Genomic DNA, 24,703 nt, shown 5'->3' with positions numbered 1-24,703 from the left:
AAAGGCACATATCTTAACCCCACAATTCTTCTTCTATTAAAAGTTACCAAAAAAGATATTCCCTTAAATACACAAAGATATTTCTGATTCACGGCAGCAAAGATCACTGAAAATACCAAGTAAAAACTGGGAAAAAAAATCTCAACAGTCTAGTAATAAACTGATGAGCTAAGTTGTGGAATGTTGATATGAAACATTACTATTAAGCTATTTAAGAAATCAGGTCTTTTTACCTGTAATCACCGGAATGCCCGTAAAATGGTAAGTGAAAGAAGCAACCCACAAAATATTTCGTAAATTAATACCTATTTTCTGGTTTTTTCCCCCCTAAGTTTATTTTTGAAAGGAGAGAGAACACTAGTGGGGGAGCAGTAGAGAGCGAGAGACACAGAACCTGAAACAGGCTCCAGGCTCTGAGCTGCCAGCACAGAGCCTGACACGGGGCTTAAACCCACAAGCTGGGATATCACGACCTAAGCCAAAGTTGGACGTTTAACTGACTGAGCCACCCAGGTGTCCCAGACCTATTTTCTTAAAGAGAAAAATATATTTGTACAGCTGTATACGTGTCTTTGTGCATTTTTTTAAAGACTGCATATACACAGGAAAGTCCAGGAAAGTATCCCCAACCTTCTAATAACTGGGAAAAAAGGAACTTCTACATTTTACTTAATACATGTCTGTGTTTAAAAAACAAAAACTGGGGCACCTGGGTGGCTCAGTCGGTTAGGCATCCGACTTTGGCTCAGGTCATGATCTCACGGTTCGTGAGTTCAAGCCCCGCATCCGGCTCTGTGCTGACAGCTCAAAGCCTGGAGCCTGCTTTGGATTCTGTGTCTCCCTCTCTCTCTGCCCCTTCCCCACTCAAGCTCTGTCTCTCTCCATCTCTCAAAACTGAATAAATGTTTTAAAAAAAAATAAAGATTAAAAAACATCAAAAACAAAATACCCACTTAGAATACTTTACTTCCTTTCTTTCTTTCTTCTTTTTCCAATCAAAAAGAAAAAGAGATCCAACAGGCTCTATTTCCCTCCAGGGTGACCATCTTTCTGTGATTTTCCAGTACTCTTTGCCCTGGCAAAGACATTTACTTGGACAAAGCCAAAAGTGCACAATGTACTATAAACCACAGAAGTGACTTCATTCCAAAGTCAAGTCACCTGGCTGCTTTTCTCCAAGAGCTCACACCACACAGTGGGACTGACATTGGTCTTAGACATTTCAAACCCAATTCTTCACCACTGGCCAGACAATATAAAGATTTCATTTTGTTTTTGGGCTTGAGCAACAAAACCACCAATTATCAACAGAACTTTCAGAACAGTTCAAATGCTCAGTTTTAATGGATTCTTTCTTAAAAGAGTAGCTGAATGTTACTGAATTAAATTACTGAGTGAACACTGAAGAAAAAGAAAGACAAGGAAGATAGAGCCCTTGCCCTCCACAATCTCAACACTGACAAGGTGACATAAGCATTAAAGCAAAGTATAAGGAGGCAGGTCATCGCACTGTAGAAGATCTAAGGAGGGAAGAGCTGTTGCCGATGGGATCACAGTTGTCTGTTGATGGACAAAGACTTGAATGCAGACAGAGGGGGAAAAAGGGGAGGTGCAACACGTAAATTCAGGCAAAGAGGTTCAAGAAAGGAAACACGTCTGGGGCCTGACTAAATCCCAGGATGTAGTAGAGGAAGGTGGTAGGGGTGAAGAAAGAAACAGAGATTTGGGTGAGATAGTGAAGATCATTAATGCCACGTGCAATGTGGCATTTCTGCAGTAGGCCATTTTGAAAGCAATGCTGTAAGAGTGACGAGCCTTGTTCTGGCCAGGTGGTATTTAAAAAAGAAGTTATGTTTTGCAAGTCAGAGAAATAGGAGACCCAAGCAGTCCTAAATACTCTCTATGTAAAGAAGAAAGTTAAGAGTCTGGACAAACAAGAGCTGCTGAGAAACCTACAGAGTAAAATGAACAAATACGTAAATACCCTTCCCGCTCTGAGTTCCTAAATACCAGAGAAACAAAATATACTAGAAGAATCTTACTGGAAACGCAAAGCTTCATTCCAGGCCCTCTGGAGTCACAGGGCAGTCCACAGGCCGCAAACACAGCCAAGTAAGCAGGCAGGCACATTAGCAGAGAAAGTAATTGTGAAGAGAGCTCCTAAAGTTAGCAGTGCTTGTAAGATTCTCAATACCTTTGCTGGATCTCTTTGACGTCTTCTTGTTTCCCTCAGAGGTAATTTCAATTTCATCAGGATTACCCCCTTCATCTTCAATTGCCTAAAGGGAAGGTTAAAAAGAAAAAGTTAACCAAAAAAGGCAACATGCAGACTTGACTTTCATGGAGACTTCAGGAAAGGGCTGCCCCCCAACCCCTCTGTGGTCTAGCTCTATGTTGGAACAATGACTCTGGAGTCAGACTCTACCAGTCCTTAGCTGTATGGATTGAGGCACGTTTACTCACTCTGAATAGTTCCCTCTGGAACGTGAGGCTGATGAAAGTATTCACCCTAGAAGGTCATCCCGAGAACTCTATCATCTGTGTAAATCCAGCACTCAACAATCAGCTGTTTTAACACTATCATCACCACAACCCAGTTTATTCTGTTCCTGGACCAAGAAGAACTCGAAAAGGGAAAAGCACTCTCTTCCATTCCCTACGACTTCACCCAGCAATGTGCTGTTGACCCTCTGTGACCCCCTCTCCATGCCGTGCCTACACTTAGCACCGTCTGGACAGACTACGTGCTAACGCTCGCGGGCTGAGATCATAGCGTGTGCGGCACAAGACTGAACTGACACGTACTACCTCATCAGGTCACCCACACCTCTGACTGACTCCAAAGGTCTCGCTCTTAACCGCTAGGGGACCCACCTGAAAGGATACAGGATTATCAGGCTCTCCTGGCAAGCCGGACCTCCCATCCCGAGAGCCTGTCCTTCACTTGAACAGCCCACACCCACAATATGGGCACAACATGGGCACAATATGCCCAGCACCGAGGAGGCACTCGGCAAACTGGAACCGGGCAGGTCGCTGATGACCTCCACGGACGCCGGGCTGTGCTTTCCGGCTTTACCCAGAACCCTGTCTCTCGGTGCTACGCTCTCCTGTGAGCACGAGTTCTATTTAAACCTGCTGCAAACGCTGTGTTTTATTTGTCGGTGGCTTCAGGAATTTCAGGTTGGAAGGAGTTTTCCGGCGTGGAAGGCTGAACCTGAAATGGGTCTTAGGAGCTTCCACATCCAGCCCACACCAGGAGCAAAGAAAGTCCCTTCTCTCCAAAGCCAGACAAGGAGGAAGAAGTGGAAGTTCCGCTCTGGGACCCAGGAGAGCACAACCAGAAGGCCCCCATGTTCTTCCTGGCCACGGAGGATTCTGGAATCCCTCCCGCAGGGGGAACAGAGAACTGCCCCCAGACACGAGGCGTCCCGTTCTGCCCCTCCGTCCGCCTCCCCTGGGGTCCGCCTCCCCTGGGTGCCGTGTTTACAGGACCATCTCTAGGGGCACTGCGGGCTCTGAGTCAGCCTTACAGAGCTCGGTGAACTACACGCCTTGTGCTCCCTCCGCCTCTTCCTCATTTCCTTCCTGGAAAAATGGCTGGAGAAGGGACACTAGGTGCTAAAAACAGAGAAGGAAAGGAGGAGCAGTAGCTCCGGACTCGCTGGGGCAGGGGAGCGGATGAACACAAACGCGGACGGCATTTCTGCACGATCTCCGCATCCCTGAGAAAAGGAAGGGGCAGAGGAGGAAGCAAAGCCGGCTCAGGGAGGACGGTGCGGGAGGGTCCCCGAAGCCCCACACCAGCCGGTCTCAGCCACCAACGTGACAGGAAGGCTCAACGCCGTCCTATCAGCCTCGCAGACCGTCTGGGGTGAAAAAAGGGTAGAGGTCCCGATTGGCCCCTGCCGACGGGGGGCCCCGGCGGCTAAGCAGCCGACCCCAACTCCCCAGGTGCCAGCCCTCGGCCTGCGGGCACTTCCGCCAAGGTACACGTCTCGGCTGACGGACTAGGCCGAGTCTCGAACAAAGGAGGTCGGTATCCATGGCGAGAGAAACACAAGCTCCGGCCAGAAAGGCCCAACCGACTCGGAGCTAATCGACTCCTGCTTCGCAAGTCCGAGCTTCCTCGTTCGGAAAATAGGAAACCCCCGCTTCCTCTGAACGGTGGTCAGTAACAAATAAAGCCGTGACACCCGACTGTCTGGGAGCCAGGAGGGGGGACAGAATCACAAATCACGTCGCCTGCCGGGGCCGCCGGCCGGGGAGGCCGAGATTCCCCGGGAGACGGCCCCAGATAATGCCGGGCGGAGGGGAAAAGGCAAAGAGCCAAGCGCGACGCGCGGAAAGGGGAACCGAAGGGCCCAGACGTGTAGCTAACGCGTGCTTTCCGCGCCGGCCCCTCGGGGCTCCTCACGGTGGGGGTCACGACAATCCCGCCTCTGCAAACAAGCCGCACGGGGGGGGGGGGGGCAGAGTGAGCCGGACCCACCGCCGCCCCTTCTCGTGCCACAGGCACCGCGCCAAGCCCGGTTCGCGCGACCTCGGCTGATCCGACCACGAGGGCGCCCCCGTCCCTTCTGTCCGGGGACACACAGGCTCGGGGAGCGTCCCCGGGCTTCCACGCCCGCGACCGGGCCGCGGAGCCCGGCGTCCACACGCCCGGACGGGAGCCCCCACGCTGCCTGCGCCCGGGTGAAGGCCTGACGCGGCCTCCGCGCTCCTCCCGCCACCGTCTCTACGGCCCCGGTCGCCCCTGTAAACGCTGCCCTCCCTCCCCCGGGATTTTCTGGACCTGCGGCTGGCAAGCCCATAACCCGCTTTTTTTGTCTTTTTTTTTTTTTAAAGCGTTTGGAAGCGCTCTTGGCACGCCTTTGGGGATTAGCCCTCTGGTCGAGGCGCGTCGGCCCTCACGGGTCAAGGCGCATCTCCATCTTCGGAGAACGCCCGGCGGCCGGCGCGGGTTCCAGTCCCGCCGCCTCGTCTCCGCGGCCGTGTGACCTTGGCCGAGTCCCCCGACCTCGCCCGGGAAAACAGGGTGTCCGGGCTTCCTGTCATTTTCGCTGGCTGCGATGGGACAACGAGAGGAAGGCCCTCCGCGCAGCGGCTGGTGCGGAAAACAGGGGCCCCCGGCCTAGGTGCCCCGCCGCCCGCCGCAAGGCCGCGGCGCTGTCCCCGGGTCGCGCCGAGGTTGCCTTCTGTCTCCTGAGCGGCGCTGCGCTTCGCACCCAGGACCCGCTGGGGCTGGGCGCTCCCGCTGAGGCCTCGGAGGAGCCGGGGAGAAGCCCGCGGCGCCAGGCCAGGCGCAGGCCCCGAAAAGGGCCGGAGGCGGACCCAGAGACCAGGGGACTCCCGTCGCGGCCGCGAGGACCCCCACGCCCGCCACCTCCTGCCGCCCCCAGGGCCCCCGCTCCACCTTTTTGAGCCGCTCCATCAAAACGCTCTTATTGCCGCTCGAGTCCAGATTCCGTTTCCTCAGCTCCGCCCGCAGATCGATTACCCGCAGGTCGCTGAGGCGCCGCGTCCCGGTCTCGGACGAGGCAGAGCTCAGAGCCGCCGCGCCCGCCGCACCCGAATCGCCTAGGCCTGAGAGAGTCTCCGCCATTCCAGGGACCCTGGCTCCGCCGCCCACTTCACACAGAACCGGGCCGGTTTTATCTCGGCTCCTAGCACAAAATGGCGCCGCCTGCGAGGGAACCGCTCCAGCCGCCCTGGCGCGCCTGGCTTCTGCGCAAGCGCACCCGGCGCGGAGCCGACGCTGCCGGTCGCGTCTGCACATGCGTGGTGAGCGCTCACCGGGCTGGGCGCAGGCGCGTTGCAGCTCGCCGGCCTCCCGCCGCGGACGGCCGCGACACATGCGTGCTGCAGTTACGGCGCCTGCGCGTTGCGGTGGGGGACGTGCGGTTGGTCGACGCGCGAGCGCGCGTGCTGCTAATAAAGCTGGCATGTGTGGCACGCATGCGCGGCCGGAAAGCGGGGCGGGAGAAAGCGAGTGCGTTTTCCTCTTAGGCGGCGCCATTTTGTGCTCAGAGCCGCTACAGCCGCCGGCGGTGTGGGGAGGAGGTGGCGGGGACGCGGAACCTGGGATGGCGGAGACTCTGGCAGGCTCCGGCGAGTCGGGTTCTGGCACAGCCGCTGTGGGGTCGGGTGCCTCGGAGGCTGGGACGCGGCGGCTGAGCGACCTGCGGGTGATCGACCTGCGGGCGGAGCTGAAGAAGCGGAACCTGGACACGGGCGGCAACAAGAGCGTCCTGATGGAGCGGCTCAAGAAGGTGAGGCGGCTCGACGTCCCGGGGTGGAGCAGGAGGTCGGGGCACGCCCCCGCGCGGGCCTGTCACCGCGGTTCGCGGACCTCCTTCCTCCACTCCCCCCTTGTGTCGGACCCCGGCCCGGGCTCGCGGGGACCAGGGGGCCCGGCTGTGTGACCTTGGTCCGTCACCGCCCCTCTCTGTGTCTCGCCTTTGATCCTCCTGCCAACCAGTGCCCTCGAGTGCCGAAGGCGCGTCTTGATAGCCCGCGACTGGCCCCTGGACTTGCTCCGGGCCCCGGTTGGAGACTTGGTTCTGTGACCTTGGATAGGCGCCTTCTTCTCCCTTGCGCCTCAGTTTCCCCTCCTGGAGAACGGATGACTGAGGAGCCTTTGGGATGTTGCAGGAGAGGGAGCTGTGCTGGTTCCTACTGCAGGGTCTTCGCCCGTAGGTCTTGCGCTCGATGGCTCTTCTTCCAGGGTCGTCCTCTGGCTGGCGGGCGCCTTGGCGTCTTTCTCGGTTTGCTTGAGATGTTTCCCCAACATCCTTTGTAAGGTGTTGCTCCGTCTCCCCGCGTCTGCGTTTATGCACCGCCCCCGCCCGCGTTTATCCCAACCCCGAGTATGGGGGGGGGGGGGGCGTCTCCCCAACCAGAACAGGCTCCTTGCAGGACTTGAGTGTACCATCGAGATCCCAGTCCTGTCCGGTCCCCCCCTTGTCGACCACCAGTCGAGAGTTTTTACAGAAGGTGCGTCTAGCGCAGGGTCGCTGCTGGTTACCCTAAAGCGGAAGGTGGGGCGATTTTTAGGGCCCGTTTAGAACCGTCACTGACCCCCGCTCGCACATCCCCCGGTGCTTCGGACCCAGCGAGGACCCAGACGTGCAAGCCTCGCGAAGGGCTTGCGGCTCACGTAGCAGAACCCGCGTGGCTCTGTGCGAGCAAGGCGCTGACTTTGTGGGCGGGGGAGGCGTTACGGAGAACGACGCGAGCCCTGCCGCGCTCCTCAACTTTGTTCAATTTTATCTCTGCTTCACAGGCGGTTAAGGAAGAAGGGCAGGATCCCGATGAACTTGGCATCGCGTTGGAAGCCACCAGCAAGAAGCCGGCAAAGAGATGCGTCAAAGGTAGCGGCTTGTGCTTGTTGCCGCCTGAGGCCCGGTGCTCAGAGAACCTGCTAGCGGAACTGGTCTTGCCCCACCGTTTCTGTCCGCGGGCGGGGAGGGGGGCTTTGGGGGTTCCCGCCTGACGATTCCGCTCGGTTTTTGTTTTCATCACCTTGCGAGTAGTTCTGGGAAGACGAAAGAGACTTTGCGGGTACTAAGTGGGACACCTGGGCTCTTGTCGTTGGGATTTACGCTGAATTAGGGTAAGGTCCGCTCTTAAACCTGCTGTGGCTTCCTCCTCGGTTCATAAACTAGGCTTTTTCAACGTTTTTTATTTATTTTTGGGACAGAGAGAGACAGAGCATGAACGGGGGAGGGGCAGAGAGAGAGGGAGACACAGAATCGGAAACAGGCTCCAGGCTCTGAGCCATCAGCCCAGAGCCTGACGCGGGGCTCGAACTCACGGACCGCGAGATCGTGACCTGGCTGAAGTCGGACGCTTAACCGACTGCGCCACCCAAGCGCCCCAACTAGGCTTTAAACCGAGGGAAAGGACACCAGCAGGAGACTAAATAGAACCCAGCTGCTCAAAGGGTCCAAAATAGATTGTTGGGAGCGTTTACACCCAGCCTATTTTCCGCTAGTGAGTTGTTTCTTGTTCGCTTTAAGACTTTATTTTTAAGCAATCTCTGCACCCAGCGTAAAACCCCTGAGGTCAAGAGTCACATGCTCCGTGGACCGAGCTTGCCAGGTGCTCAGCAGTCAGATATTTTTTTTTCTCTCTCTCTCCCTTTTTTTTTTTTTTGACACGTGATTCAAATACTATAAGACTCACTTGTTTACAGTGCACAATTCGTTACTTCTTAGTATATTCATAAGGCTGTGTCACTGCTACGTGATTCTAGAACGTTTCCATCACCCTATGTAGAAGTCTTTGTGCCTATTAGCATTTGCTCCCCATTCCCCGCCCCCCTCCCCTGCCGGAAGTGTGTAATTGTTCTGTTCCACGTAAATAGGATCGCACAATACGTGGCCTTTTGTGCCTAGCTTCTTTCATCGAGGGTGTTTCCAAGAGTCTTCTGGTTTGTGACATCTGTCAGTGGTTCATTTCTTTTCGTGGACGGGACCAGCTGTTTCTGGAAGTATTTAGTTCCACAAAGCTTTGAAATCTTGTTACCGTCATTGGTTTTCGTTCTCGGTTTTTGTATGGATAAGGACAATCTGATTTTGGAACTTGCGTGTGATGTGGGTTATTTTCTTGAAAGGTGCCACCGCAAGAATTCTCACCGTGGGCTATACCCTGCTCATCTGGAAAGAGTTAAATGTAGGCAGCGGAGCACACCGCTTACAAGAGGAGAAAGTAACTTGTAGCGTTTTCAGTGACTTCAGTTTACTTTTTAGAAGGGCTGTTCTAGAAGGGCTTTTGCATGACTCATCTGTTTAAAAACTTTGTGTGTTTTGAAAGGTTAAACTTCTGAGTTAGGTTGCCTTAGGGATTTCCATTTAAGCCGAATTTTAAAACATTAACGTGCTGTTACTGCTCTTGTAATGGTCTGGTATCTATACTGATTAGTCAAGAGAATGCAGATTGAGAGCCCTGTATCTGTTAGAAGTTGTGTCTCAAAGTTCTTAATGTAGGTGCTCATTTAAAACTTGCGAGGTTCGAGGCTTACAAGTCAAAAATGTTCTTGGCTCTTAACAGGGATCTTTGCATTGTTAGACAAACCGGATCGTGGCTGAGTGCTTCCAGTGCGTGTCTGAACATGTGGGTTGCAGTTTAGGTGATGTTAAAACTGCTGGGACTTACCATTTTGTCAAAAAAAAAAGCTTTGGTGGTCTTTATTTCTGCTGGTATAAAGAAACGTTTGTACTAGTACAACTGTAGCTGGAATTGGAGGGGCACCGGTCCCTTCCCCTTTGTTTTTCTGAGAAGTCACCAGAAGGGTCCTGGGGCCGAGGGCAGCTCCTGCAAGTTGTTCAGCTGGCATGCTCTTTGCAGGTGTCTGCACATGTGGGTGTTGCTATGAAGTGCCAGACCCTCTTGTGTCTTGGCTGAAATTAGATCTTCAAAGGTTACGTCAAAGTGAAAAGTAGCTAAACTTTAGACAGGCAAATTTTTGAAGCTTGTGGATGTGATTTTGAAAGATTACCATTCTGAATTAGGTTTTCTAGCATCTTTGTCCGCCACCCCTTCAGCTTTTAGTTGCTGAAACCAGACCCTTGGAATTGGGGCGTGGCCCCTGCCCAGCTTTTGTCGTTCTGTTGGCCTTTAGGGAGGGCTTTTCTCGGTCTGCATCTGTCCTGTTTCCGTCCTTTGTGGGTACAGCGGGCTACTAGTTAGAGGGCCTGAAAGTGGGTGCAGCCACCAAACATTAAAAAATTTTTTTTTTTTTTGACGTTTATTCCTTTTTTGAGAAACAGCACGAGCAGGGGAAGGATAGAAAGAGGGAGACACAGAATCTGAAGCAGACTCCAGACTCCGAGCTGTCGCCACAGAGCCCAACGCGGGGCTCGAACTCACGAACTGTGGGATCATGATCTGAGCCGAAGTCAGGCGCCTAACCGACTGAGCCACCCAGGTGCCCCGGCTGCCAAACGTTTTTAGAGCGAATGTTGCGAAAGGGAGTGCTGGATTCCCATATAACGGGAACCAGTGCAGCTGAGTCTTTAAGAACCGAACCAAGTTCTCAGCTGTCAGATGCAGCTAATAAACCTGCTAGTGTCGTGGGAGTGTTAATAATATAAAGAGCACAGTGCCTGACAGGTGATAAAGCTACACTTTTTTTTTTTTTTTTTAACGTTTATTTATTTTTGAGACAGAGCATGAATGGGGGAGGGGCAGAGAGAGAGGGAGACACAGAATCTGAAACAGGCTCCAGGCTCTGAGCTGTCAGCACAGAGCCCGACGCAGGGCTTGAACTCACGGACCGTGAGATCATGACCTGAGCTGAAGTCGGACGCTTAACCGACCAAGCCACCCAGGCGCCCCAAAGCTACACGTTTTGAGTGAGAGTTAACGGTGGCCCGGAGGGCGCGTGCAGGGGTACATACTGTTTGGATCTGTACTCAAAGATTGAGGTTTCTTCTGTTTAATTTTCTCATTTCAAAAAATTATGGAAGGGTTTAGATACTTTAGAAGCTGTATTAGATAGCTTAGAACATGTAAAACGTATACACGTGAAAGTAAAATTTTATCTCTAACTCTACCACTGTGTTTGAACCCTGTTGATGACTGCCTTTGTTACTTTTACGTATGTACTGTAAATACGTCTTTGCATTTGGATGTATACAAACATGTACGTGCTATTTTTTTAAGTTTATTTTGAGAGGCCTGCTAGCGATGGGGGGGTGGGGGGGAGGGCCGGCGGGAAGAGAGAGAGAGAATCCCAGGCAGGCTCCATGCTGCCAGCACGGAGCCCAACGCGGGACTTGAACCCATGGAACCGTGAGATCATGACCTAAGCAGAAACCAAGAGTCAGATACTTAACTGATTGAGGCACCCAAGCACCTCTATGTGCTATTTAGTAAAAGTAGACGTACTGTACCTGATTCTTCTTTTTTTTTTTTTTTTTATTGTATAGGCATTTTCACGTATTCTTAAATATTCTTTAGAAGCATGATTTTTTTTTTTTTTTAAGACCTTTGTGGTGTGCCACAGTGTTTCGCAAACTTGGGACTGTTGACAATTTGGGGTAAGGAGTTCTTTCCGTCCTGTGCACTATCTTAGGTTGAACAGCATCCCTGCTCACTACCCACTAGATGCCAGGAACATCTCCCAGTTGGGACACCAAAAATGTTTCCAGTCATGGCCAAATTCCACCCAACTTCCCCTGTTGACAGCCACTGGTGTCCCACGAGTGAACAGACTGTCATGATGTGTTTCCCTTTCGAATGCTTGGGCTATGTATATTTCTAGATAGGGTACTTTTGGTTTTGTTCTTTGTCAGGCATTTTAGTGTTAGCACATGCCCCTATAGAGGGAATTTCTAGAATGAAAGGTTTGTACAATTTTAAGGCTTTTTGATCCACGATGGAGCCCAAAGGTTTTACTTCTCTTCTAAGCCTAGAAGTTTCCATCCTCCTCCTCCAGCCCCCCCTTGGAAATATTTAGCATTAATCCTAAGTAGTTCTGCGTTTACAAGATCCAGGACGACCATTGACTTTGTGGTAGCCTTTACCTTTGTACCTTGCAAAGAAAAGTTCCTGAGCCGGAGAATGAGGAGAGGTGGTCAGCCTGCCTGACGTGGGTGGAGTGTGTGGGAGAAGCAGCAGCTTAATCTCGTGTTATTTTGGGATGAAGCTCTTTGATCACCAGGTGGACTTGGCATTTGTAAGTGTCTGTTTGTTGGAAAATGCCCGTTCATCCTTTGCTCGTTTTTCTTTTGGGGTGGTTTTTTTAGTTTGGAGTGGTTTTGAGGTCTTTTAAAGTTAGATATCTTGTGCAAAACCAAAATGCTTTGACAATAGTATAGAAATCCTCGATTTCCACGTCCCGGTTGCAGCAAAATTCCACACAGTGGGAGAATGGGTACTTCTTCTGTTTGCTTATGATGTATCCTCACCCAGGTTGAAATCTGTTAGCGTGCATAAACTAATTAGGAGGTGAGAACCTAAATGTTAATCTAACTGAAAGGTTATTTTGTAATTAGGACAAAAGATGGAGGAAGAAGGCACAGAAGACAACGGCCTGGAAGAAGATTCCAGAGATGGGCAGGTACGTGGCATCGAAGGCAGAGATGCCAGCAGGAGTGCCACCACCAGCCCCCCGGTCGTTGACGCGTTTCCTTCTCTTTCCAGGAGGATATGGAGACAGGTTTAGAGAGCTTGCGGAATATGGACGTGATGGATGTCGGTGTGTTGGAAGAGAGCGAAGTTGAAAACAGCACCGCTCCCGACTTTGGGGAGGACGGCACGGACAGCATTCTTGGTTCCCTGTGTGACAGCAAAGAATATGTGGCGGCACAGCTGCGAGAGCTCCCCGCGCAGCTCACAGAGCACGCTGTAGGTAACTTGAAGACACGGTGGAATGTGCCAGTAGCCCCGAGGCTCCCCAGTGCTCACGTGCTGCGCACGTGAGCAAGAACACCCTGCTGGTTGATTAGACCGCATCCACCATAGACACTGAACTCGGTGTCTAAACCTTCGTGGCAAGTTACATCCGTTGAAACTCCGTAGAAGTCTGATGTTAACTACCAGAGAACTTGTCTAGAATTCTGAGGAATATTTTGATAAATGGGCGGGAGGCACTTTCTACGCATAAGTCTTAAAAGACTGATGTACTTGGTCAAAGTATTTTCCTTTGGAAAAAAGGTTTTAAAAATGTGTGGGATGATAACAAAACAGGTCATAAGTTCATCATTTGGATTGTCCTGTTGGTGGTTTTGTTTTGTTTTGTTTTGTTTTGTTTTGTTTTGTTTTGTTTTGTTTTTTGAGAGAGAGAGCACAAACGGGCAGGGCAGAGAGAGAGAATCTCAAGCAGGCTCCACACGTGGGGCTCGATCTCACAAACTATGAGATCGTGACCTGAGCCAAAACCAAGAGTTGGACACTTAACCAACTGAGCCACCCAGGCGCCCCTAAAGAAAACCACTTTTCATATCCTTGTGCATAAGGGAGGGCTTTAATCTTGTTAGCAGTGTTGCTTTCTCAAGCTTTGACTTTTAGTATTTGGCAGAGACCTCTCTGTGGTGGCCTTCCTAAAACTGATTGCCATTTTAGCCTTACCACCTTGGCATACTCCATCCTCTTAGTTTGGTTGGTATTTTTTGTTTGTGTTTGTTGGGTCCCCCTCCCTTCCCCCCCCCCCCCGCCCCCCCGCCTTAACTGTTCTGGCTTTAAACTGGGAAAAAAAGTGCCCTCGTAAGACTGAACTTTAAACCTTAAACCGTAAAGGTCAAAAATCACAAACTCCAAATATCACTGCATCTCCGCCTAGGGTGCCATTGGGCAGCTGTTTTGCTGTCCTCTCTCAGTGCGATCCTGTTGTGTGTTAATTATTTCCAAGCATGAACTTGGTTTCTTCTTGGTTAATCAGATCACCCAGGTCATAAGCTTCAAACCTGGAAAAGGAAGCACATTCGGGAAAGCGTATTTTTGTATTTCACTTAAGAAGGTTAAAAAGTTTTCAAATTGAATACAGAAGATACCAGTTTGGTTAAATGTTTCAAATAAAGCCCCTAGGAGAAAGTGCCCAGTAGATGTTGTTTTTAAAGGTATTGTTACCAAGGGAAAGGGGAGGTGTGAAGTTTTTCATTTTCCTTTTGAGTTCTGCTTTGGAAAAATGTCTGGGTCACGTATGTGGACCACCAGTAAATAGAAACTGCCTGGGAAATGACTTTGTATGTTTGTGGGCCAGCACCGACAGCAGCCACCTTGTGTGAGACCCTGTCAGAGGAGGCAGGGAGGCCAACGATAAACTGAATAATCCAATGGTGAACTACCCGGTGGCACTAGCAGGTGGCGGCGGGCGCTAAGAGGGAAACAGACATGTAAGTCACTTAGAAACTGGTGAGGTATGGGGTGCCTGGGTGGCTCAGGTCATGATCTCATCAGTTGATGAGTTCGAGCTGTGCTGACAGCTCAGAGCCTGGAGCCTGCTTCAGATTCTATGTCTCCCTCTTTCTCTGCCCCTTCCCTGCTCACGCTCTGTCTCTCTCTGTCTCAAAAATAAACATTAAAAAAACAACTGGTGAGGTATATAGGCCTTGACCTTCATAACTTTGTCTCCATTAAGCGGTCTTCCATTTTTGTCTTTCAGGTGGATGGGGAGGGCTTCGAGAATACTTTGGATGCTTCATCATTGGACTTCAAAGTACCTCCGGTAAGTTACCACCTGCTTGTGCGTGGTTGGAAACATCAGGCGAGTGTTTAATATTCCATAGTGAAAAAGGATGTGCGTCTGTAAAAAATTGATTTGAACACTGATTTTGAGCCAAAGTGCCTGGAGTAAGAGGTTAAGCCAAACAAGTTACAGTCTTGCTTTTTGTATCCTACTGGGGGCATGTTAATAACCAAAAAGAAAGTAACTAGAAAAGAAAAGAAGTTCATCAGGGAGAAGGCAATAAAAACTCCTGAAAGGCTTCCCGGAGGAGCCCAACCCAAATTGAGGCCTGACACATAGGTCAGGAGTTAATCCAGAGAAAGGGGAAAGAGGACTTTGGGCCCGAAAGGAGAATGGCTGGTTGTAGGGGTGGAGGATGCAGGAGTGAGACTGCAGACGTTGGTGGGCCTGACTACCCCCATCTGGGGTCAGGGAAAAGATTTGGCCCGCTGTCTTAAGTACAGTGGGGAGCCAGGGAAAGGATTTGAGAAAACAGATGGTTTTGTTGACAGGTTCCAGTGATAAATAACAGCTTCTTTGGAGAGAACTAGATCTTACTCAAATCTGGCATGATGTATAAAGCAGTAGTCGACTGTGTGACCTCTCACTGTGGCAGTTGTTGCCCTCTCCAGAGGCCCTTCGGTCAGCTCAGACTTGGGTGGGGTGGCCACACCCTCCCCGGGGAATTCGAATAGGCCAAGTGTCACTGCTGCCTGCCAGGCTTTGCTGGGGAGAAAGAAGCCAGCAAAATGGGTTTGTTCTCATGGAAATCATCCTAGAATGCAACACGGTGTCTAGACTGGAACCACTGGAGAAAGTCGTTTGAAACAGGCATTTATTCACACTTGATTGAAGCTGTGTCTGCTAGGGAAAGGTATCTGCCCTGTTTCTAAGTGCCTTGTGGATTTTTTTCTCTTTTCTTTTTTCCAAATAGGATATTGAAGAACCTCTCTTGGAGCCAGGTACTGATAAGAGAAACACGACAGTTAATGGTTTGAAAGTTTTCCCACTCTTGTTTTTCAAGCTGTCTATATATTCTAAGCTGTGTATGGTCATGTAAATTATTTTAATGGTGGACAATCCAGATCGTACGAGGATCAGAGATTGGAAACCCACTCGTATCACCAGATCTGTGGAAGTGCCGTTCTGGTTTCTGGAGGTCAAATATATTTGGTGAGATGTAGTGATTATTTTCATCTCTCTAACCACGTAGAGTGGCATTTTAAGTAATTTCCCCCTGTGATTCTTCCATGTGTTTCTACACATGAAACAGATCTTGTGATATTTTGCCCCAGTCTTTCTGAGTGATAACAGTTAAGGCAGGATAAAAAGCGGTTGTCAGGGCACTTTTAACCCGAGAAGTGACTGGATTCTAGAAGAGGAAACAGTTTCTTCAGGAAAATTTCCAACATGTCACTCCCCTTCCGGACTGCGTGTCTATCTCCTGCCGTCGGAAGAGATTCTGGGTTTCATGTCGGACTGTCCCGTTAAAAGAAATTCGAAGAAATTTGGAAACTGAGCTGTCGTCAAACGGTGATCGCATTCGGTTCCGCACCTCGGACACTGGGAAAATAAGTCGAAGACCCACACTTGAACAAAAACCTGACGAAGACTGTCGAGAAGCAGCCACGTGGTTGTAGGTGTTTAAATCTGTGGGGGCCTTTTCTCTTCCATGTAGCGTAGCGGCTTACTGTAGCAGTCGGTTGGAGCGCAGGTAGTGTAACCAGTGTAACTTTGTGTACCCGCGGGTTTTCCAATCTCTGTGTAGCTAGCGGTTCTCTTCGTGTTAGCGTGGCAGCCGTGCCGGTTCCGCATTTGTGATTGCTTTATTTCCCTGGTAATTAAACCTTGTGCCATTCTATTCCTGTTAAATCCGTAGAAAATGAGAAAATACTCGACATTTTGGGGGAAACTTGTAAATCTGAGCCAGTAAAAGAAGAAGGTTCCGAGCTGGAGCAGCCCTTTGCACAGGATACAAGTAGCGTGGGGCCAGACAGAAAGCTTGCGGAGGAAGAGGACCTTTTTGGCAGCGCCCATCCGGAGGAGGGTGACTTAGATTTGGCCAGCGAGTCAACAGCACGAGCTCAGGCGAGCAGGGCAGACACCCTGTTAGCGGTAGTGAAAAGGGAGCCCGTGGAGCAGCCGGGCGATGGCGCGCGGACGGACTGTGAGCCTGTAGGGCTAGAGAAGCCAGTTGAGCAGAGTAGTAAAGCCTCAGAGCACACGGAAGCCTCTAGCGAGGAGGTCGCGGAAGCGCCCCAGGAAGCCTCAAGCCCAGACCCCAGAGATAGCAAAGAAGACGTGAAGAAGTTTGCTTTTGAAGCTTGTAATGAAGTCCCTCCGGCTCCTAAAGAGTCCTCAGCCAGTGAGGGCGCTGATCAGAAAATGAGGTTTGTTTTTTCTCAGTTTTAGACCAGACGCTATCTCCTTTTCATTGGTCATTTAATGACACACATAAGCTGTTTTTTCTGCAATTGGCCAGCCAGACTGATGCAATTGTAGTTTACTTCTAAACGATGTTTTATATCTCTCTGTGTATTTTTAATGGGTGAACCTATTTCTTTTCTTTTTCTCAACCTATTAACGGTTGTGTTCTTAAATTGTTAACTCTTATCTTCGGCTAAATCCAATTGACTTTTAAGAATCTGACATTGTATTTTGGGGGTCAGATTTCCTATAAAAGCTTGCAAAGGTGTCTTAAAATTTTATTTCAGACTAATTTTCTGGTAGGTATTCAGTTTTAGCACATACCATACTTTTAATTTAGTTCTCTTTCATTTTTTTCCTGTGTGAGTAACATTAACTTTTGTCTCTAGCTCTTTTAAGGAAGAAAAAGATATAAAGCCAATCATTAAAGATGAAAAAGGTATGATTTAACTTATGTGGCAGGGAGCCGCCTGTGGATCCCTTATTTCGGGAGGGAGGGGCCTACAGGTACCCACATTTGGGATCCAGTAGTTGGTTTGATTGAGGATTACCGGAAGTTCCATCTAGCAGTATCTTGAGAGACTAGATGTAAATGTTGGTGAGCTTCTGTGGTTTCTGTCTCGGTCGTGGGTGTCATTTATGAGATACTGAAAGTCTGACTGCACTGTGTCCTATTCTCATCCTGTTCTGCCCATTATAATAATGGGACAAGGTTGTAGAAACTGCCACCTTGGGTGAGAATTGGGCACCAGTAGTCATTTCCATTTGTAACTGACGTGGACCTGAGGATTCCTTGAGTAAGGAAGCCGTTTCCACAGTCCGTATTTTTGGTCTTCCGTGTGTTGGCAGTAATTACGTTTCTAAACCAGAAGAGTTGAAATTGGATGTGGCTGGGGTTTAAGAGAGGGCCACGTTCTGAGGCACGCCGTGCTTCCTGTTAGGCCTGGAGGCAAAGCCTGATCCTTTGCCTCCTGCCCCAGGTCGTACCGGAAGCAGCTCTGGCAGGAACCTGTGGGTCAGTGGACTGTCCTCCACAACTCGAGCGACAGATCTGAAGAATCTATTCAACAAGTATGGAAAGGTACGTGCTCCCTTAACGTCCTGCCGCCCAGCCTCGATTTGGCATTAAAAAATAAGCTCAGAGTTTGGGGAGTTCTTTTTTCTATCGTTAATCTGGTCGGTGGTCTTTTTTGTTTTTTTGGGCTTGTATATTTCTACATGTGTGTGTACGTGCACACATACTTGTGTATGGAAAACAGAACCCCACAAGGTAGTGGGCCTTGTTTCCCACTTGAGAGTGGGGAACAGCCAACAGGTAGTTCGTTGTGTCACAGAAAATGTATGTAAATAGCTGCAGTCTAAACGTTGCTGTGGTTCATTCTAACTTGTCTTGAAGAAACTGCTGTTTTTGTGGCCCATATACAACTTAAAAGCTGGCATGCTGGATTTTTTTCCTGAACAGTAAGTGACGAGTTAACTTTATATATTCCGGCGTTTTTAAACCTATAGTTCAAAAACTGGAACACGATAGTGGTTTAAAAATATATCAACTAATACGCTGTCCACAGGGGCAGGAAGAAAATAATACAATTTAGAAGCCTTCTGAGGACTCGAGAACACTTAAAACCGATTTTCATCATCCTGGAATTAGATAGTGAAGCAGTCTCATTTTAGGGCAGGAGGACTGCCCTGGTCTTGTGGGTGCCTGTGGGGAGTGGCCCTCCAAGGGGGGGAGCAGGTGTGGGGTTCCCCCCCCCACACACACACCCCCAGCATGGAGAAGCTGCCGGGAGTCCAGGCGGAGCTTCACAGATGTCCTGGATGCCCTGGGCCTGTCTTTGCTCAGGTCTGTGTCCCTGACTAGACGTCAGCAAATGTGTCAGTGACCTAAGTGGACAGGACCCAGAAGCAGTGTTTGTAAGATGAATTTTTCTTCACAGTGAATGTCTTTCACAAGGGCTTCAAACTGACGCCGTAACCTACTTGTCGGTTATTTACTTGACTTAGACACCAATTATGAAGCCTAACAGCACATAGAAGGTCACGTCCTCATAGGTCTTAACAGTCTGATGGGGAAATCGTTGAAGAAGTAAATACAACAGGGGTGCTTGGGTGGCTTCAGCTCAGGTCATGATCTCACGGTTTGAGTTTGAGCCGTGCATCGGGCTGGGCTCTCTGCTGTTAGCACAGAATCCGCTTCAGATCCTCGGTCTGCCTCTCTCTGCCCCTCCCCTGCTTGCTTGCTCTCTCTGAAGAGTGAACATTGAAAAAAAAAGTAAACACAGCCTAAACGATGGGTTTATTCAGGGAAGTTAACAGCATGCCATCAGCGTTTGGGAGGGACACCAGATTTAGATGTGGGTCTGGGGTTTGGCGCACCTTGCCGAGTAAGTGCTGTTTAAGTGAGGCCTGGGTGATTCTGGAATTGACCTTGCCCACAGGTCTCAGCTGTGGACTAGAGCAGTGGCATGGAGGCCCTGTGGTGGGACAAGTCTGTATTTTGGATCAACTAATCGGAGGCTGCTGTGGGGGGCAGAGGGCGAGGCCAGGGGACAGGGACAGGTGAGGTTGTCTTGGATTCTGCTCTCGTGGGCATCAGAAGCGATGTCCTTGCAAGGGTACTTAGTTTGGTGAGGAAGTCATGTGATCCCACAATTGGCTCGGCCCCTTGACCTTGAGGAGAGTGAAGAATGGGAAATTCGTCTCTGAGAGAAGTGACATCTGTCCCCTTCAGAAAGTCCCCTTTGGCCCTGTGTGAGGTGCTCTGGACGGAGCAGGGCTCTCCTCTACTGAGAGAGCAGCGCTGCTCCACACCTGCGGGTGGGAACACGGACCCCCGAGTCTGCTGCGAACCTAGAGATGATGGAACGTTCCTCCACCCCACCCCCACCATCATCGCACAGGTGGGGACGTTGAGGTCCGGAGAGAGGAGGGGACTTGCTCACGTTGACCTGAATCAGGTGGTCGGGGCCAGACTCAGGGCTCTGCACTCGCGTAGGTGCGGGCTCTCCCCTCGGGTCTCTGCACATCCCATGGGAACATTCACGTGTAACACGAGCACGAGCATAGTGGGGTTTGAGTCGGCTCTGGCTCTGTCTTCTCTCTGACCTATTTCTTGGCCTCCTTGCTTCTCTTGCTGCCTTTTGCATTGAGTGCTTTTTATGATTTGTTCTGCCCTAGCTGTAACTCGTGTATGGGACTAGTGTTACTATGGCCTGGTTTCTGGAGGTTGTAAAATTTAGTTGTTTATTTGAGTTTTTCCTTGTTTCTGGATGTGGACTTCCATCACCGTGAACTTCACTCTTCACTGCTTTTGCTACATGTCATAATTATTGTGTGTTGGGTTTACTTTTCGTTTGTTTCAAGGTATTTTTTTTTTCTGACTCTTTTTTTTCACTTATTGGTTGAACTATAACATTTCTCTTTGATAGCCGCATTTAGGAATTCTGTTACAAGGTTCAACTTGGGGTGCCCGCGTGGCTCGGTCAGTTAAGCGTCTGACTCTTGATTTTGGCTCAGGTCACGGTCTCACGGTTCGTACGATCGAGCCCCACATCAGGCTGTGTGCTGACAGTGCGGAGCCTGCTTAGGATTCTTTCTCCCTCTCCCCTGTGTGTATTCCCCCCTCACCCCTCTTAAAATACATAAATAAACTTAAAAAAAAGAAGACTCAATTTAGCCCAGTCTGTCCCTTCAGTGATAATCTGGTTCCCTGGAGGCGTGCGAACCTTGTAACAGTGCACCGCCATTTTCCCTCCCAGCCTTTTTGGTCTTGCCATCGTGGTCTGTTTTCTATTTAATAACGCAGTACGTTATTGGCTTATTTACGTGTGTAATATGCTTTGTGCTTACACCTTAAAGAGGTACATAAATAAGAAAAAACAGGGACTTTTCAGTTACCTACGTGTGTATCTTTTGAGGTGCTCTTTATTCCCTTTCGTTGACATCCAAGTTCCTGTTGGGTATTATTTTATTCTATCTTTAAACCTTCCTTAAGGTACAGGCTTGCCAGTGATAATTTCCACTGCTCTTGTGGGTCTGGGAATGTCATTCTTTTGCCTTCGTTTGGAAAACTCTGTTTGCCGGGTGCCAAATTCCAGGTTCCTTGATTTTTTTTTTTTTTTTTTTTTTTTCTGGACAGCAGTGCTGCCTCCTTCCTTCCGGCTCATGTCATCTGACCTGTGGCTATGGGTCTCACCTTCGTTCCTTAGGGCACGGGTGTCTGTTTTCCTCTGGCTTACCTGTAAGATTCTCTTGATCACTGGCTTGGAGTGATTCGCTGCCACGAATATTCTGGGGTTTCATCCACTAAGTTTTTCCTGTGCTTCTTGCCTTTGACGACCCATGCGCTATCGTAAAGCCCGCTGTTGCTGTGGTTTGTTTTGGCGTGTTTTGTCTTTTTCCCTCCATTTATTTCGAGTAGCTTCTGTTGCTATGTTTTCAAGTTCCCTTACCTTTTTTCTGCCGGGTCTGCTGTCCGTCTCCTCTGATGTATTTTCCAGCTCCAAAATTCCGGGTTGGGTATTTTCAAATACCTTCTGTGTGTTTACCCGGCATGTTGAGTGGTTTCTCCAGCTTCTTGAGGGTTTAGGATATAGCCAAAATAATTTTAACATCGTTGTTGACTAATTCTGTCATGGAGTCACTTCTGGGTCTTTCTCTATTGGTTGGTTTGTTTTCTTCATTAGAGTCCCTTTCTGCTTCTGGGCCTGCCTGGTTATTTTCGATCGGACGTCAGACGTCGTGATTTACGTGTGTTCTAGTTACTCGTATGTCCCTATAAGTGTTCTTGAGCTTTTGCTGGGACACAGTTCACTCATTTATTCCTCAGATTTGCTGTCCGGCTTCGTTAGGTCAGAGCAGGTTGGTTAGGTTAGTTCGGCTCCGGGGGCGGCACCCTTCTGGCTTCTCAGCCTCGTGCCCCGTGAATTGCAAGCTTTTCCACTCCAGCTGCTGGGTTCACTCTGGAAAAAGTGAATCGTTTGAGGCCCTGAGCAGCCCAGCCGTGGGGATTGCTTGCTCTCTTCTTACGGGTGGGTCTCTCGCCCCTGGCCGCCCGTGGGCTCCTCACAGGTGTGCGGCTCCCCGCAGCGGTCTTTATGCGGCGCTGCCCTCGTCGATACTGGGCTCTCGCTGCCTCGATTGTTTCAGACGTTGACTTGTGCGCCGCTCCGGGATACCGCCCCTCACCCCTCCGTGGGCCGTCGCCCCTCTCTGCCCGTGGCCAGGTACTTCTGGGAAGTGAGCCCGGGCACCCATACGGCTCCGCGTGTCCTCTCTTGCAGGTCACCATCCCGTGTGGCCTGGTGTGCGGCGTCCGAAAACCCTTGTTGCCTGCTTTTCCTCTAGTTTTCTAGTTTCAGGCAGCCGGAGGGTAATTACTTGGTGCGCCAGCCTGTCTGGAAGTAGAAGTCCAGTTGGAGAAAATGATCCAAGTGGGAAGGACTTTTGATTAATTAATGAGTTGTGGTTGGTGAAGTTTAAATGTCTTTAGCTGTTCCTGTTTGTTTTTTGTCACTCCGAGGGCCGATCTTGCATCGAAAACAATTGTATTTTGATGGGATGGATTAGAACCACTTGCGTAACTAGTCCTGGAGAACCACCAGTTTGTGGAGAAGTAAAAAGTAGTGGAAGTAATTCCGATGATCAATTAACTGCTCATCAGTTTTGACAGATTGTGTGGTGATCTGTGCGGGAGAATAAGCGTGCCCTTTCTCGTGAAGGTTGTCGGGGCCAAAGTGGTGACCAACGCCCGCAGTCCTGGAGCTCGGTGCTATGGGTTTGTCACCATGTCGACATCTGATGAGGCTACAAAGTGCATCAGTCATCTCCACAGAACTGAGCTTCACGGAAGAATGATCTCCGTCGAGAAGGTGAGGCCGTTCTTGCCTGCCGTAACCCACGGAGCCGACAAGCGAGAAGACCTGGACCGTGAGCCATTTCTGTCCGTCTTGTGTTTTAGGCCAAAAATGAACCGGCTGGGAAAAAGCTGTCCGACAGAAAAGAGTGTGAAGTGAAGAAGGAAAAACTAACTAGTGTTGACAGACATCATCCCGTGGAGATCAAAATTGAAAAGTAAAGTGGTGATTTCAAACCTTTCTCAGGGCGCCCGGGGGGCTCAGTCAGTGGGGCGTCCGACTCTTGATCTCAGCTCAGGTCTTGATCTCACGGTTGTGAGTGGAAGCCCTGCGTTGCCTTTCTCTTAACTTTTCTCTTGGGAGTGGGCGGGAAGAGGGCAGGTGACAGCCACAGGGTCATTCCTCCTCTCCAAGGACAGCCTGCCTCTCCAGCTTCTCACTGAAGTGTCCGATTTGTGCATCTTGCTGCCACTTGAGTATTGTTTCTGTAAAGCTGTCGAGTGAAGTAACACGTAACTGTAAGAAATGTGTTCGGGGGATCCTTAATAAGCGTTTGTGTCTAAACAACTTAGTAATCTGTTGGGAAAAAAAATGACACGCAAAATGGAAGAATAATAATTTTGTAATTTTTTTAAGTTTGTTTATTTTGAGAAACAGAGACCGTGCCAGTGAGGGAAGGGCGGGGCGGGGGGTGAGAGAGAATCCCAGGCAGGCTCCGCTCTGCCACTGCAGAGCCTGACGTGGCGCTTGAACCCATGAAGCTGTGAGGTCATGACCTGAGCCGAAACCAAGAGTCGGACACTTAACCGACTGAGCCACCCAGGCGACCCGAAAGAATGATTTTTATTTCACTGTTAATGTTCTGGGTCCTTGCACAGTCTCTCAAACCTTGGAATCGTTTCCTGATCCAGAATGGTTTTCGTTCAGTTCCTGCTTTTTATCACAGCCACTTTTAAAAAACGTAGCGTCATCCAAAGGAACGTAACCTGAACTAGTACCGAAAAGAATATCGTCGAGCTAGTAGTTTGTGCGGTGTCTGACCACCGTCAGGTATTACCGTGTCCCTCAAAAATATCTGGTACCTCAGGGCACCTGTGAGTTCACTGTGGCACCCTGAGGGGTACCTTGGCACAGAAGTTGGGGAACTGTGGGTCTGGATGCCATCTATGAAGGAGGTGATTTGTATCTTTAACCAAGATGGAAGTAGGGACAGACGGGTCATTCAGAGTAGGCATTGCCTGCTTACAAATTTTCTCAAAGTTAATAGGTTTATCTCCTGGAGGAGGTAGGCTTCCGTGAGGTGCGTGATGGTGATACAGTTCTCAGTGCCCAGCACGGTGTGTTCATATTGTCTGTGCAACCTTCTTGCACACCTGGGGGCATTCTCCCTGCAGATTGAACCCGTTGCTGAGAAATCTGTCCGTCTCAGTGATTCAGTTTTGCCTTTGTTTTTTATGTTAAGAAAACGGACGTTGAGCGAAGGTGCGGACATCGTTAACACTCCTAAGTTCAACTCCATTTTTAACAGTTTAATTGCCGCTCTTCATTCCAAATTAGTCTGTAGACCCGTGAGTACTAAGTGTCAGAGTAGCCTTCGTGTATTTACAAGCGAGACCAGCGATTCTGTCAGCAGCTTCTCCAAAGAGACCTGTTCTGTCCGCAATTCTAAAACCGTATTTGTCAGATATCGGTAGCTGTTCAGAATTCTTGGTCTTCTTGGTGTTTGGGAATCCATTTCCCTCAGTGATTTTTCTGACCACCCAGTGAGGTGTGTCTGGACGAAAGGAAGGGGCTAATAACTGGCTAGCGTGCATCGGGTGGTTCCCTTGGTCCCTGGAAGAGTTTCGTGTCGCAGAGGGAGCAGGCTCCGGGTCGGGGACTGCCCGGCTGAAGGGCACACAGAGCAGCCCAGCTAAGAAGTGACAAGGCCAGGGTTCGGTCGCGGCGGGCAGTGAACTCGGGGCCGTTGACAGCCACACTGCCTTGAAGTGATCTGACTGGGAGATTGAGGAATTCACAGTATGTTTGAACCACAGTTTTTTTCTTCCAGTGAACACCTTCATTAACCTTTCCTTTCGAGAATCTCTAGGTTCAGTAGGTAGTCTAAGCGAAGGAGAGAAACTTTTCCGAAGAAGTGGCTCGTCTTCACGGTCTCGGATGAGTGGTGCGTTTGCTGCGGTTGCCGTTTGGAAAGCACACGCACGTGTCCAGCACCAGCCCCTGCCCGAGGGTGGCCCCTTCCCGT

The 24,703-nt window shown here is 50.0% G+C and overlaps 2 protein-coding genes across 4 annotated transcripts in view; one reads left to right on the top strand and one right to left on the bottom strand.

Annotated features, from left to right (window-relative positions):
• Window positions 1-5,736, bottom strand: part of SAFB (scaffold attachment factor B) — a 36,953-nt gene extending 31,217 nt beyond the window's left edge. For both annotated transcript variants that reach the window (XM_011287719.4, XM_011287720.4), the window contains exons 1-2: window positions 5,417-5,736; window positions 2,195-2,279 (exon numbers count right to left, since the gene is read on the bottom strand). In XM_011287719.4, the coding sequence (XP_011286021.3) occupies window positions 2,195-2,279; window positions 5,417-5,605 (274 nt within the window). In that variant the 5' untranslated portion in view covers window positions 5,606-5,736. The remainder of the gene's footprint in view (window positions 1-2,194; window positions 2,280-5,416) is intronic.
• Window positions 5,737-6,004: 268 nt separating this feature from the next.
• The window catches only part of SAFB2 (scaffold attachment factor B2), a 32,885-nt gene continuing 14,186 nt past the window's right edge, over window positions 6,005-24,703 (top strand). The window contains exons 1-11 of one of the 2 annotated variants that reach the window (XM_003981706.6): window positions 6,005-6,272; window positions 7,286-7,373; window positions 12,003-12,067; window positions 12,151-12,354; window positions 14,111-14,173; window positions 15,108-15,135; window positions 16,053-16,563; window positions 16,990-17,039; window positions 17,581-17,681; window positions 22,324-22,473; window positions 22,563-22,675. In XM_003981706.6, coding sequence (XP_003981755.3) covers window positions 6,087-6,272; window positions 7,286-7,373; window positions 12,003-12,067; window positions 12,151-12,354; window positions 14,111-14,173; window positions 15,108-15,135; window positions 16,053-16,563; window positions 16,990-17,039; window positions 17,581-17,681; window positions 22,324-22,473; window positions 22,563-22,675 — 1,559 coding nt within the window. In that variant the 5' untranslated portion in view covers window positions 6,005-6,086. The remainder of the gene's footprint in view (window positions 6,273-7,285; window positions 7,374-12,002; window positions 12,068-12,150; window positions 12,355-14,110; window positions 14,174-15,107; window positions 15,136-16,052; window positions 16,564-16,989; window positions 17,040-17,580; window positions 17,682-22,323; window positions 22,474-22,562; window positions 22,676-24,703) is intronic. The other variant, XM_045044383.1, reaches the window with a different exon arrangement.

Source organism: Felis catus, chromosome A2 (genome assembly GCF_018350175.1).
Source record: "Felis catus isolate Fca126 chromosome A2, F.catus_Fca126_mat1.0, whole genome shotgun sequence".
Lineage (NCBI taxonomy): Eukaryota > Metazoa > Chordata > Mammalia > Carnivora > Felidae > Felis > Felis catus.
The sequence above is the reverse complement of the archived record's forward strand: the minus strand, read 5'-3'. Positions and strand labels throughout refer to the sequence as shown.